General features: G+C 24.1%; 1 protein-coding gene across 3 annotated transcripts; it reads right to left on the bottom strand.

Annotated features, from left to right (window-relative positions):
• Positions 1–243: 243 nt before the first annotated feature.
• LOC113553002 (acyl-CoA synthetase short-chain family member 3, mitochondrial) lies at positions 244–14,721 on the bottom strand. 3 transcript variants are annotated; one of them, XM_026956097.1, is made up of 16 exons: positions 14,601–14,721; positions 11,838–11,854; positions 8,017–8,085; positions 7,777–7,927; positions 5,460–5,604; positions 5,257–5,401; positions 4,077–4,173; positions 3,783–3,994; positions 2,966–3,194; positions 2,506–2,616; positions 2,267–2,339; positions 1,815–1,941; positions 1,500–1,645; positions 1,198–1,420; positions 957–1,132; positions 244–447 (listed from the first exon to the last, which is right to left on the bottom strand). In XM_026956097.1, the coding sequence occupies exons 3-16, from the start codon at positions 8,069–8,071 to the stop codon at positions 343–345; spliced, it is 1,995 nt and encodes a 664-aa protein (XP_026811898.1). In that variant the 5' UTR covers positions 8,072–8,085; positions 11,838–11,854; positions 14,601–14,721; the 3' UTR covers positions 244–342. The 3 variants fall into 3 exon arrangements, with proteins under 3 accessions (XP_026811898.1, XP_026811897.1, XP_026811896.1); XM_026956096.1 differs by lacking the exons at positions 11,838–11,854; positions 14,601–14,721 and adding an exon at positions 8,172–8,227; XM_026956095.1 differs by lacking the exons at positions 11,838–11,854; positions 14,601–14,721 and having other exon boundaries at positions 8,017–8,165.
• Positions 14,722–16,583: the final 1,862 nt, after the last annotated feature.

Below are 16,583 nucleotides of genomic sequence, written 5' to 3'. Positions count from 1 at the left end.
TGTGGTTTTATATTGAGTAATTCATAGAGTATAAATTATTTTTTCATACTGTTTTTAATTATTTATTTTCCTTAAATCTACACTAACTTGAATAAGTAAGTTTTAATATTATTTTTTATGTACTATGATTATAATATTATATACATATATTAAGCAATGTTTAGTGGCTTATTTTTTTACTACAAATTAATAGCAACTAAAAATAATAATTTGATAACTTTATTTTATTTTTTATAAACAGTTAATTTTTTTTTTACATATTTTAACAATATGTCACTGTGCCTATTAAATAAAAATTCAAATTAATAAATTAAATTTTACATATTTGTTAAAAATGTTTTGTTATTTTTCAATTTCAGGGTCTGGAGCATTTTTAGCATAACCAAGTTTTTGTAGCACCTGTTTAATGCCCATATACACTGAAGGATCTTCTATCGTACCTGATATCTGAAACAATATGTTGATTTTTAATATATTACAATATTGAATACATAGACGTCGATTAATTAATTAGGTATTATAACATCAATGTCATATTTATTGTAAACTTGGTAGGCTTAATTGAAAATAATTTGTTGCATTATATTACAATAATATGAATTAAAAAATCAAATCATGAATAAATGTGTGAATGTTATTCCTATTTTTTTTTATTTTTATAATAATTAGGAACGAACTTGTACCGCAATAGTTTTTACTGTAAAATGTTAAGTTCTAGTTTGAATTCTGATATTGGTTATATTTTTTATAATATTATTTCGTTTTGTGTTTTTTTAGGTTTCAGATACTTTCATGTTTGATGAAACTGAATGAAAAATAATTTTTTGTTATATTATTACGAGTTATACATTTTAAGTTATGTTAAGTTATATGTTAGTATAGATATGCTGATTGCTGGCATACCTAATACAATTATTACCCAATTATGATTTGTAAATATTAAATTATTGACTTACAATCACTTTTTTTCCACTAGCTAAATTTGATAATGATTTCCTAGCAGTTTTTCCTGATCGCGTTCTCGGCAAACCTTGCACAGGTGCACATAAATGGAACGACGCAATTGGTCCAATTAAATCTCGAACATTTTGTACGATTTCATTATTAATATCTTCTTCTTTTTTACTGCAATCTAATTTCATTATGTTCAACTGACAGATATTAAAAAAAAATTATAAATAAAAATGATAAACCAACTTTTATTTTTAATATAAAGACATAAAGGTATTTCTCCTTTCGTAGTTTCCGGGACGCCAAATACAGCTGCATCTCCAACATCCGGATGAGATAGGATTACGTCTTCTAATGCCGATGTTGACAACCGATGTCCAGCTACATTAATAACATCATCATCTCTAGCTGTAACGTATATATAACCATTTTCATCGGTGTAACCAGCATCCATTGTGTCATAATAACCCTGATGTAATATTTCACAATATTAGTCATATATTTTTGTATATTTACAAATATTTATTAGAAAATTTGTATAGTTTTACAATGAAGTTATTGAAGTATGTATTAATGAATCGTTCTGGGGCTTTGTACAAGCATGACATGACTCCCGGTGGCAATGGAAGTTTGACCACAATTCGACCCAATTCCAATGGCTGACACGGACTACCGTCTTCTTTTAAAATTCTCACTAAAATTAAAATTAATTATGGTCATTAACTTTTCTATGCTGATTGAATTTTCAATATTTGTATTTGTACATTTTATCAAAATCAAAAATGATTTCACTTCGTGTTATTTCAATAAATTTGTAAGTACATAAATGTTATCAATTGACCACTTATATTCTAAAAAGTTACCGTCATATCCAGGGAACGGCATTCCAGCAGAAAACATAGGAGGTTTTAGATTATGTCCAAATCCCAGACAACTAGCTGTAATTGAATGACCAGTTTCAGTTTGCCACCAGTGATTCAAAACAGGTACCTAATCAAATAAACCAAACTTAAAATATTGTACCTATTTGATAACTAATATATAATATATATTCGAAGTGACTCATTTAATTTAATATTTTTTATTATTAATAATTACTACACTTACGTCTTTGAAAATATTTCTTATACGTAATTAAGTCATTATAAACAACATAGTAGAAAGTAAAAATTAAAAAAATGTTAACGATTTAAAATTATCTAATAAAAATATTTTCAAAACTGTTAATAATTTTTGCAATAATAAGTATCTTACGTGAAATAGATTACTCAATATTGTATAATTTTATAGATAACATTTTTATTTTTAAACCTACATTCAGAGCTTTTCCAGCCCAAGTTAATGTTTCATGATCACAATGTTCTCCAGCCACAAATAATGTTCTTAGCCTGAGATAAAAAATATTTTAATTTATAAATTGATTTGATATTTTATTATTTATAGTGGAACCTCGATAAGTCGAAATTCATGAGAAATACAATTTTTTCGACTTATTAAGGTTTTTGACTTATCGATGCTCCACTGTATATTATATTAAATTATAGTATGACTTACGATTTAGTATTATATTTACTACCAAATTCCAAAACTGGGTCTTCTCTTTTGATAACTCTTAAAGCAGTCGGTGCCGTGAACAGTCCATTCACTTTGTGGTCTTGGATTACTCTAAGATAACAAATTTGTTTATAATACACGAACTACACTACACATATATGTATTTTAAATTCAAATTGTGTATTATAAAAATAAAATTAATAATATAATAGTATATTGTTAATAATAATAATTTGAGTTTTCTATTGTAATATATATATTCATACATAAATTAAATAATTAAAATGCTAGTGATTATTTCCGGGATATCATTAATTCATATAAGTATGCGATTAATAAATCCTATAAAATCTTAGATAGTATTAATTAAAGTGTTCAATGACTATTAAATTACATACTAACCATTTTGTTGATATAGGTATTCTAACTAATTTAAATAATCTATAAAATCATGATTTACCTAAAATATTGTCCAGGATCAGGTGTCCTATCCGGTTTACCTTCATACATAACTGATGTTATTCCAGCGCAAAGTGGACCATAACATATGTACGAATGTCCTACTACCCATCCCATGTCAGATGCAGTCCACCAAACATCATCTTCCGTCATACCGTAAATACAGCTCATTGTCCAGCATAATGTAGCAATATGTCCTCCAGTTGGTCTAACGATTCCTTTAGGTTTATCTAAAAAAATAATGTATTTTAACTTTTAAGTATTATACTCAACATAACTTTAAGTATTTATATAACATATTATATGCTGCATTTTAAAAAAGTTTAAAGTAAATCATTGACATTTTATTCATTTTTCTTATCTTTTCGTTTACTCTTATATATGTACATATAGATAAGATATATGCATTAACATAATGTATTTTAAACATAAATATTAGTATTTTTATAAATTAACTGTGAGAATAAAATCCTCTATTATTGTTTATTTTATATGCGTATAGATAAAATCTAAATCATTTTTAGAAAGGTACTACACAACAATTTAGAAATTTAATTATTTTATATGCTTGCAATATTTTTAATTTACTAAATTATAGATATACACACATTTTTAATTACAACAATTTTTAAAATAATTTTACTAATATATTTAAAAGGTAATATGCAATACAAGTAATGTAATACACAAATAATTAATTTCAAAAAAATTGTTTTAAGAACTAAAAAAATATTTGTCCATAATATATCTTATTAAATTAATGCATTTAATAATTCAATTTTCATTATTATACATCGTTTAGAATATTTTGCACGTACCCGTGGTGCCAGATGTATATAGTATATAAAGAGGATGATTTGCTTCCACGGCCACACATGGATGAGGTTTAGCTGTTGATAATGCATCAGACCAAAGTATATCAATTCCTGGAGTTAATGGAGAAGGTTCCATGTTTGGTCTTTGGTATATAATGCAATGTTTAGGTTTTTCTGACACCCGGTCTAGAGCAGTGTTTAAAATATCTTTGTACCTAGATTAAAACCACAACATGATGAATAATTATTGTTTACCGTTTATTTTATTTAGTAGTATAATTTTTTTCTTTCAAATACCTTACTATTTTGTTCGGTTCAATCCCACAATTTGCAGCTATTATAACCTTAGGAGTAGCATGATTGATACGTGCACAAAGTTCACGAGCTGCAAAACCTGAGAAATTTAATGCATTTCATAATAATAACTAGGTTTATCGATCTTAAAATACATCGTCAACTTGGCCATTAGTATATGACGTGCATTTTTTTCTTACCGGTGTTTTTTAATTAACTAATATTATTCAATTTGTATATTATATTGATTTTTAAGAAATAAAATTAAGTTTTTAGTGTCTTGCTTCTTAAGAATTTGGCTCAAGAGCTTGACAGATTTGTTATAATATGTGAAATTTATTGTAATAATACAAATTTGTTTTTTCTATTTTTGTTTTTCATAAGATCTCTTTAGTCTTAATATTACTTACAACTAATAAATACAAAACCTGGCTAAGATATTATTTTTAATTATCAATCGTCGAATATGTTACTAAAAAATATTTTCTGAATTCCATTGATCGTGAATTTAATTATATACTCAATCTCAGTGTCTCGGTAATTAGAATGTACCTATTATATTTTGTATATATTATTATAATTAGTTTGCCAAAAAAAAAAATATATATATATATATTGCATACATAATTTTTTCTATCATTTATACATATTCATACCAATAACATAAATTAGTATACATATACACTAACCTTATTATTATTTTTTTTATATTTATATAAATTCTAATCGTTTTTTTAAGAACTTGATTTATGAATCAAAATGTTGTCAATTGCTGTTAAAAATTAGTTAAAATATATTTTTTTTCATTATAAAACATAAAATTCTTTAAAGTGTATCATTTTTAATTTTACGAAATATACACACCTAAAACATTTCAGTAAAGACTAAATATTTATACATATTTATCATTAATATTTTATGATATTTGTAAAAAAAATATACTAGAAAACACTATTTAAAGATAGTATACGAAATAAAAAAAAATACTTAATTTTTTAAATTATATACAACGTTTAATTCATATTAACGTATTAACTTAGAACAAATCAAATAAGAACCATAATAAATAACATTAAAAATGTATGTAAAATAACGAATTTGTATTTACAATTTATTAATTGTAAAATTTACTTTTGATTTGAGTGGGGTAAGGAAGTCAATTATTATCATAGTACAACTTTACCTCCAAAAACGACAGAATGAACGGCTCCAATGCGAACCACAGCTAACATTGAAATTATTGCTTCGGGTATAAGAGGCATATAAATCAAAATACGATCACCTTTTACCACACCTAGATTTACTAAAGCACCAGCTAATAATGATACCTTAAACATAAAAAATTGTATATTATTTTACAGTTTGATTTTATTTTTTAGTACAAACTTTTTCATATAGATCTTCATAAGTAATTTTTGTCACGGATTCAGTCACAGGGCTATCATGGATTAAGGCGACTTTTTTACCTTTACCTGCCTTGATATGACGATCGACTGCATTGTAGCATGCATTTATTTGTCCCCCAACAAACCTAAAATATTAATGGAAAATATTAGCTTTTACTTTAATTTGTATACAGTTATTGAATTATTTCAAATAATCTGTCTAATGTGTAATTTTAAGCCGGTCAATAAATAAATATATATTTATATTTGTGGATGTATTTGGGAGAGGATATGCTCAATATGGCATCGCTCCTGGTTTAAAATCGGTACCTACTGACCGCAGCCCTAGTACAAAAGAACGGAAAACTTTTGCACGAATAACTCTTCCATAATAACACAATATTTTAATTTTTTTAGAGAAATTGATTGTTGTGAAACTAATCTGGTGAGATGAAAAAATAATAATGAAAACCTCTTTTCGATTGGCGTCAATAGCTGATAAATGTTATCGAATTAATTTATTTTTAAAATAAACCATCGCATTTTTCATATGATTCTCAACTGATATGTTTACTGTACAATTAAACATATAACTTATAATATATGCTGAACATGTAAAGTAGATATTCAACATTTTAACAGTAGGTACATCCTACGACTAATTTCCTAATAAATAATGTATCCTATCCACCTATTTAATGAATACATAATCGTTGGCTGAGTAAATGTTACATGACGTATATTATTTAAAAAAAAGTGATTCTCCTTTAACTAAAATAATAATAATGTAAACGCTTAGCTTTATAGTTACTGATCATAAGCGAAGATGAAACAAAATATAAAAGTAATTTCTAGTTATATTCATATAAAAATGATTTGTGATCAAACCAATATGAAAACTTATTTAAGACCTATGGCGATTGCAGACACAGTATCTAATTTTTTTTTTAAATACTAGCAATTCTTTTTCAATCACGGTTATTTATCATTTATTTCCAATTTAATGTTACATTATTACACCTACCATTTGCCAAAGTAAGCGATGGGAGACAAGTCCACGACTTCTAATTTGTAGTGACTATATCCTGTAGTATTTTTATTTTCTCATATAATATTTTGGCACCCACATTATAATTTAATGGAATATATATTATATTTATATCAAAAGTAAATCTATAAGCAAGCTGCTAAACTATGCAGTAGATAGAACAATATTCGTAGATAGCATATGACACCAAAAAACTTTATATAATTATAAACATTATATGTAATTTGACACGTCATTAAGTTTTTCACTCCTTATAATCATGTGAGATCAAAATAATTTAAACCTGATACCAAAACTTAAACAAATTTGAACTTTTAAAATATCAACCCATTCTGAGTTACTATAAAAATTTACAATTAAAAATGAAAAAAACATCTAACTAGTTGACTCGAAATAATAGAATATCTTAGTGCTGTTTTAGAGTAGGCACCTTTTATACAGCATTAATAATGTTCTGTTGTGACTTGATCACTAATAATTTTCAACCTTGGATATTTTTCTGAAAATCTTGTTTAAATCTAAAGTAATAGTTTTGATTGTATATACTTTTTTTTTTTTATTAGAAGCTTCGTAAATGAATATATCTAATACACTTCAAAAATTATAATTTATAAGTATATAAGGTATAAAATTAGATTTAAAACACAAAATAATTATTTTATATTATAATTATAGATTATAAGTCATATTCAAAAAATGTTCATAAAAAAAAATAAATAATTTCAACTATGATTTAGTATATATAAATATAAAATAATTTATTGGAATACTAAATAATATAATATAATATTTTAAATCGATATTGAACAATTAACCTACAGGTATTGTGTATCACATTAGATCAATTTAAACGGTTAATATTGTTATAAAAATGTTTGTACTAATTTTATTTTAAAAACCGTAGGTACTAAATGTGTATAAGACACATAAACTAAAAGTACCTATATTTATATTTTCTATTAAATCAACATGGTTATTAATATAAGCTCAAGGCATCCAGGTTAAGAATCACTGTTTTAGATAATAATTTTGTTATAATAATATTCTGAAATACTATATTTTTGTAATATACTTAGATATATACAACTATTAAGCATTATTCACTAATATTATATTCATAATTATTATTATAAATTGTATAATTTTGTAAAATATGAAATGTAAGTGTTTAATTATTGTTGTATGAAAATATACATACAAAACAAAATAAATATCTCGTATTTAAATCTAAAATCATATAGGACAATAATTAAACTGTTTTAATATTTACCAATCAGTCAAAGGTTGAGCACTATTGTCTAAAACTTTATCCCAGGGCTTATACCAATCGACTACAGTGCCAACTTCAGCCCAAAAACCTTCAGGATCTTCTAAAGATCGACGATATGCTTCTTCATAATTTGTAGTTGTATGTGTATTTACTATAATAACGAAAAATAAATTGTAAAATCTCTTAATACAACAATAAAATGCTGAGTACAATAATTGTAATAAAAGAATAAATTATTACCATTTTGATTTACACGGAGTGATTTGTTTCGATTTGGTACCATATTGTTGTCCATGTAATTATTGTAAACTAAATTAGTGGAAATGTCCATAAAAATAGAGAATGAAATGTGTAACGTTTATGCAAAAAATAATTTTAAAATATGATATACGTACATATAATAAACAATAAAAATAACAAAACACAGAAACAAAATGTAAGTTATTACTTCAACGTATAAATAAATAAACAGAATTTAACTAAATAAGATACTCCTGCCAGTAATTAAAATTAATTTTCTTTATTACACCCACAACTGTTTTTATTTAAAATAAATAATTAACATTAGAATTTTAAACAAACACATTGAAATTAAAAAAAAAAACGATACTAAAATGATTTGAAATGCAGTGTCTAAAGCTTTGACAGTGCTGTTCGATTAACGACCTTTGTTTAGTTAAATTATTTATAATTATATGTAGATTAATTCAAATTTGTAATAAACAGTTAATGCCATGTATCTAATTTCATTGATGAGTTAATATTTATATCAATTGTTATAATCATTGTGCCAAAGAATTATAAAATAAGCAAAAATACTTGAAAAAAAATAATGTAAATATTATGTTTTTTTTTTCAATTTAATTTTATTTAGTACACGTAAAATATTTAAGATCAAAGTATTACACATTTACACGGAAAATTTTTGAAGCTGTAAAACTATCATATAATCTTATACCAATAAAATTTACATATTTCTATTTAGTTTCACGTTTAAACCAAATGGTTTATTCCTAATAAAATGACTGGCAACAATAATTACTATAGGTTTTATATATTTTTTATAATATTTATTTAATAATTTCATTTTTTTAATTTGTTATTTTAATTAAGTCATAAAACCGTGTTCGGAAATTTTACCAAATGAACTCGATGAAAAATTATACGTGTAATACAAATGTCCCCATTTGTAATTATAATTCAAACAATCAAACTCACATCCTGGTATTGTTTTTGCCCTATGACATACCTACTACTATACATGATGTGTATTATGTCATATAATTTAAAATAAAAAAAAACCTTTTTTTTAAAGAAATCCTATATTCATTGTTATTATATGTACCTATGTCAAATAATATTTCTATATAGGTATATGTATATACAAGACAACGATAAAATTGATTATTTCATGTCAATGAGTTATATAAGATTTTTGTTTCCTAATGGTTATACATAGTTATAGCGTAGTAAGTAAAATCCTATACAAATGTGTATTAATTAAAGTAACTTTTTTCAAATTATTATTTAACGAAAATGTTTTCAAAACATTTTAGTTACCTATAGTGTATAATGGACAATGTGTTAATCTAAAAATAACTATAAAAGAGTTTATCTTTTTTTGTATAGGTAGGTATGGTAGGACTATAATTATTTCAAAATTCTTTTATCGATTCGCTGTAACAAATCTAATATTCCTAACGTCAATATAAATAAACTCTTTTTAATGTTCTATTCTGTATTAAATCAATTATAAAGTTCAAAAGAATTATAGAGGCAAATTATGGTTTTCCATAATTAAAATGTACTATGTTTCTTGTTTCTAGGCGTGTAGTATTGTAATTATCCAAGTGTTTATTATGTGCATCAGTAGTGGTGAGGTTCATTCCATGTTATGATATAAACTTTTAAATTTAAAACAGACATCCGTCATCAATTCATCACACTTCCAAATTACATTTCAAAAATTGTCTTTTGATATATTTTTAAATTTTTAGATTTTTTTAAAAATTGCTTGAGAAACCTTTTTTTTAAATTTTAATTACAAAATAATTATATAAATTTCATGATTTTGACAAAATTTGTCATTAATCATGCATATGTATTTTATATTCTGGCTGGAACTATGAATTTATTAATTTTATAATAATATATATTTATTTTCTTTTTTTTTCTATCATCTTTTGGGGCAGTAAAAATGCTTTGAATTTTGTATAGGAGATTTTGTTAACAAATTGGATTTAGTTGATACATTAGTCAAAAGTAAACACTCCAAGAACTTCTTAAAATAACTGGGAAAAACAAAAAAAAAATAGAAGAAATAAGAAATTTTACGCAAAATCAGTATTTGACATAATTAGTTTTGTGTTTTTCAGTGTACCTAAAAAAAACTGCCAATACATAACATGGTCGTCATGCTTCATATATAATATTTTTATTAAATGTCTTAAATAATGTATGATTTAAACTAAATATAATTAAAACTTTATATTTATATTATGTTTACATAGGAAAAATTTTATTAAATTTTAAAACAATATTTTTATTCTAAAATTAATCTATTCTTTCACCCTATGTCATGTGATCTATGCGTTTTAGGTTTCTTAACATAAGTTTTCCAAGCTTTATAATGCGTTGTGACCATTTTTACATTGCTAATAGTGTTTAGTTACGATTATATTAATTGTAATATATTTAACTAGAGAAGACTTGTTAATATAAATATTTTAATACCACAAATGATTAAATTAATAATTTTACAAAAATTCTATGCCAAGTAAATACCAGTATAAAACTAGCTGGTATTAGAAAATATTGAAATATAAAGGTCAAATTCTTTTTAAATTGTAAATGGAATTTTATTTTATTGCGTGGTATTAAAATATGTTACGAAACTGGTAATTTAGCACGCTTGAAAAGTAAACTTTCCTAATTTGTTTTAAATTACTTAATAATTTTTTTTTTTATTTGATTTAAAATTTTTTTGTCTTTGAAAACTTTGAACTTATAATGTCTATAAGAAAATTATGATGATATATTTTTTAGATTTTTGGTTTCAGATTATGAAGAGCTTTTTTGTAGGTTGTGCAATTTTTATAACTAAGGTTTAGCTATAATTTGCAAATTGTTGTCATTTTGTTAAAATTTTAACTTCAAATACTTATGAAAATAAATTGCTTATATATTTTAAATATTATATTTTTATATAACTGTAAGAACAATTTATATAATGTCTTGCATTGAATTTTTAAGGTAGTGTTTTTTCCAAGAAAATTTTTTATCAGCATTTATGAAAAAAGAACTAAAAATTAAAAAATGTCTATAAATAACTCAAAATAGTTATTTTGAAAACTTAATCACAGTAAAAATTATCATGGATCATAAATCATCATAAATCCAAAATTTACTATAATTTCCAATAAACATTTTTTTTAATATAAATTGAAAACTTATGACGAATCTGGTATTCAATTTTAAGTTCTCGAATATAAAAAGAAACATTTTCAATTTTTATGAATTTCAAACTGCAAAATTACTTGAATATCTTCGAGAGTTTACGAATTTTTTCAAAATCCTAAATTTAATTGGTATAAGAAATATTGTGACTATGTATTTTCGATAATTTTAAATTAACAGCTTATAAGAATCTTTGTATTACATTTGAGTATTTTTGCTCAGCAAATAATTTTTCATCAACATATTTTATAAAGAAAAATTTTTTAAAAATATTGGAAAATTCCAAATGTCTATTAATAGTTTAAAGAGATTCAAAATGTTTTGAAAATTATAATATCTATAGAAAATAATAATACAAACATTTTGTGAAAATTTCAAGTACCAACAATTATTCGTTTTCTAATTACACCAAACAAACAAAATCGGATTTTTTTTATTACCGGATTTGGGTAAAATTTCCGTTTTCCTTAATTTTTTGTTTGTTTTTCCCGATTATTTTGATAAATACTAGGAATATTTTACCTCGCTTAAGCACAAACTATATCCAATTTCCTATCCGCAATCACCTTCAAAGTTTAAAATAAAAGCATTTTTCGATTACTTACCGGTCTTATCGTGTACACTGAAACAAAAAAACACACATCATCATTGTAAAATCAATACATTCATCGCTCAGCTTAAAATCTAAAATAATTTAAGAATTTGACTTGATTAATATTAAATAAATAAAAATAATTTCCAAAAATATTCTGCTAAAAAACGTGCGGTAACAAATAAATATAAAATACAAATATATAGAAATTATAATTATAACTTTAGAAAAATAATCTGTAATATTGTAGAATATTATAGAATTTAATAAGCGGATAGTCCACCTTACATAAGATTACTTTATATACAGAAAACGGTTGAAAAAGCCACGAATAAACGAATCTAATCAGCTCTCAATGGTTTATCAGATATAAATAATTATTATGACGAAGACAGTGTAATATCCATTTTTTCGATTTTAGTACAGGTGTACCTAGCTGTATGCGAACGTGTATATTGTATAAGTAACGTTAACGCCACATAATTATCTATATAATAATGCCACATACATTCATAAAATTCCAAAAAGGCATAAATATGCTTATAAATAAAGGTTTTTTTATATAATATTCATGATGAGTATACGAAACAAAAGTAGTATGGTGTTGTATCGAGTATAAAAAGTTGTTATGTAAAAGTTGATGTCACACAACAACAAAATATGAAACGGGTATGTGCTTAAATTAGTATAACAAATTAATAGAAGCAGGAACAGGGTCTCCAAGAAGCAAAACTCAAAATTAATATTCTAGGTGAAAATAACCCTACAAAAATAAAATATAAAAACATAGACCAACGTCTAAAAAATATAGCAGAAAACTATGAAACTAAAAATATCAATACATATTTGAAGGGTATCGCTCATAATTTTAATAACTAAATATTTGTATTCTATATAACTTTTATAATTCCACTACATTATTTTTTATTATTACTCCTTAAACAATAATTCATAATTTATTTATTAACTGATAATTATTTTTTTTACCTGACGTTTTTATAAATTATGAAAATAAAATAATAATTATAATTTCTAAATATTTATATTTTATATTTATTTGTTATCCGACGTTTTTAGCGGGATATTTTGAATTTCCATGTTCATTTTAAGAAAGTTTGTAGGTAAACGAATATACAACACAACAAAAAATGTGAAAACAAAATGTGATTACCTATACAAAACTTATTACAATAGTTATAATAATAATTAACCATGTAGTTTGCGACTAAACGGTAGGAACAACTAGCTGTTAAAATAACCTGGAGGATTAGACAAAAAATCTATAGGTTACTATTAAAAATTTTTTGGTAAGAAATGTATATTCTAAACCTATAGATTTATTATATATTAACCTAAGGATATATTTTAACCGTGAGATGGTAAGAACGGCCCTTAAATAATCACTTATGTTAAATGTACATAAAAGTAAAGTTTATTTAAAAAAAAAAATTATTAAAATGTATTAAAATATTGAAGTATTTCATGAAATTTTCAAATACTTCTCCTAATTTATTTACAGTCGAAAGGTCAAATTTTCCGCTTGTTATGTGCTCATAGTTTGTAATTTTTGAATAAACGAACCATAGTGACATCAAATCGGATATAATAATATATTCTTTATTATTATATAAAAATGTAAATCGTACGTTTTACATCTTTATTGTTATCATCGTTTTTCAATTTTACAACCCGAATCTACATGTAGATATGAAATATCGCCAAGTATTAAATGTATTATGTCAAAACATAATGTAAACGTTTCGAATAGAAGTAAGAGTATATATACATCTACGTTTAAGAAATACCGAGAATTGAATCCGGTAATTTTATAGTGATTTAAAACAATTATTATCAAAGAAATATTAATTATTGACAATTTCACCAATATATAACTGCTAATAAGGAGCGGCATGTATTTTTATTTTGCATCTCAAATTTCTTCTGCATCTTAATATAATAAGCTACCATACAATTTACAAGCACACGATGGCTAATGCATAAAAGTTAAGTTATATTGTGATAACACTGATAACCATAGAACTTAAGTACAATACAATACAATATGTACGTATGTCCTATAGATATTGTTGGCATTTGGTATACATGACAAAAGCTATTTCTAACTTTAAGCTTTTATAATTTTTTAATTAATTAAAATATTAAATGCATAACAGTATAACCATTCAGCACCGTACGTGCGCCACACATACATAAGATACATGTATCTATTGTACCTACTTAGTATGATTAGAAAAAGTGGTCTGATAATAACAAAAAAATGGTCTACTAAAAATTTGGGAACCCCTATGAAAATATATCCAAATGACAGCACTACTGATGATGCTATACACCGTTAAATCTGCGTAAAAACAGGAAAAATTTAGTTTAAAATCATTTAAAATTATAAATTCAATAATACCTATGTAATATATAATCTTATAGTTTTAATTAGTATATACCCATAAAAATCTATGCCAAATTTCGTATACGTGCTAAAAAAATCTGGGCCTCAATAATTGGTACGTACTCCAAAAATCTGGAGCCGCAATTCGAAAGAAAATTTTACCACGGGATACAACTAATAGCTACACCTAATTACGCCAATATCCGAAATGATAAAAAAAAAAATTAATCGTTATAAATAACTTTTTGTATTTGACCATTAGCAATACTGAAGTGCTTTACAACAAATCCGGATTTAGGATTTCTAATTATTTCTACTAAATTATGTACCTACCGCCTTTGTTTTTATTTATATAGTCATAAATATACTTACATTTAGACTTTAACTTTTCCGTATAAACAGATACAAATAAGTAATAACTAATACGCTTGTTACCGTAGAAGATAAAATATTTCAGTGTACGATTTGAACTTATAATCACCGACAAGGTAACAAATGCAATTGAACGAAACAATTTGTTCCGTAAACTAACCGAAAAATAATAAACCACATTATACGTTGCAAATTGACTTTTATACATTTCAGGAGGCCAAAATATAGAACATACAATATTTTGATATCTATTTACGTTAGACGAGTTTGACGAGTAACTAGTAAAATTATAATATAAACGTTAATTTAATGATATAATTTAATTAATGTATGGTGAGGTACGTTCTGTTTTAGATTCGGAGTGGATGCTATGAATTTACAGATTTTACAATGATATATGCATTTACTTTTTTTTATGTTAACTGCACGGTGCCGCGGTGTATTAGTGTTTATTAAGGACCTGCATGGGCCGGGCCGCGCTGGACCTATAAAATTCTAAGCCGGGCCGGACCTATAAAATTCTAGACCGGGCAATGCCGGACATTTTTTTGGACAAAAATTAACGAGCCGGACCGGCCCGGACTTCTATGAAAAATGGAGAATTGTTCTTTAAATTTATTTATAATATATATTATTTAATTTTTTATTCAAAGGACTTAAAGTATAAATAATAAAGTAATATTTGATAGTGAATTTATATATCAATTACCTATATTAAATGATTTTATTATAAATATGTTGTTATAAGTAAATTATAGTTATTGTTTATGAATACAATATTAAAAAAAAATAAACCATAAAAAATTGACTTATCCGGGCCGGGCTAAAAATTATTGGCCTGTGCAGATCCCTAGTGTTTATACTAGAAAAAGTGTTATGATCTTAAACTCTTAAAGTGGTTTCTGATACCAAAATGGATCTATAGTTGGTACATTTGGAAGGTCAAATTTAAAAATTCTAAGTACCAACTTTTCAAAATAATTGAAAAAAATTAAAAAACAATTAAGAAAAATAGAAATTTTTACTCAAAACCAGTATTCAACAAAACTGATTTTGTTTTTATTATTCAAAATTTAAGATTTGAAAAAATTATAAGCACAATCGTTTTTTAGATTTGGAAGTTCAAATTTGGACAAAATTGATATTTTAATAAAAAATAACGATTCTAGTTATTTTATTGTAATTCAAAAATTGTATTGATAGAGACTTGAAACTTTTACGTATATTTCTTTTATAATCAAAAAAGAAGAATAATTGATAATATTCTTTTCACTCGTGTTATAACTCATGCCTCAATTTTATCATTAACATAATATTATTATTTTTTAACAAAATATGATCTTAATATGAGTGAATGCAGCTTAAAGGAGTTATTGTACACACATAAATAAATGATTTAAATTCATAATCTGATAGAATATCAACGTAATCTCATTATTAATTACGTATATTTTATTTATTTTATTTTATACAAAGTATACACAATATACACTGTACACCAAATATACATTCTACTTTACTATAAAACACATAGCCATATATAAGTATTTTACGGTACAGTATATTAAAGTATATACCAATATGTATATTGTATATATATTATATTATAATATTTATGATATAATTATTATCAGTACCGAATTTATAGGTACAGAGACCATAGGCTCTTTTCTAATGTTGGCTATTATTTTACATAGATCAAACATTGGTACTTTCTTGTTATAATATTGTATAGTACCTCTATTATTTTACTACAAAATAATATTTTATTCAAAAGTAAATATTATATTATATTAAAATAATAAATACAATTATAAAGAATAAAATATATATTTGAATAAGTTATTATATTAAATAATATTTAGATTTTTTTAAATTTTATGAAACTACTTACAATTGTATTTTCTATATCATATCAAAAAACCAATTATATTCAATTACTTAACCTAACCTTAATTTTTTAATTTATTTTTCAATAATATT

Source organism: Rhopalosiphum maidis, chromosome 2 (assembly GCF_003676215.2).
Source record: "Rhopalosiphum maidis isolate BTI-1 chromosome 2, ASM367621v3, whole genome shotgun sequence".
Classification (NCBI taxonomy): Eukaryota; Metazoa; Arthropoda; class Insecta; order Hemiptera; family Aphididae; genus Rhopalosiphum; species Rhopalosiphum maidis.
This window is presented reverse-complemented; position numbering and strand designations above follow the sequence as displayed.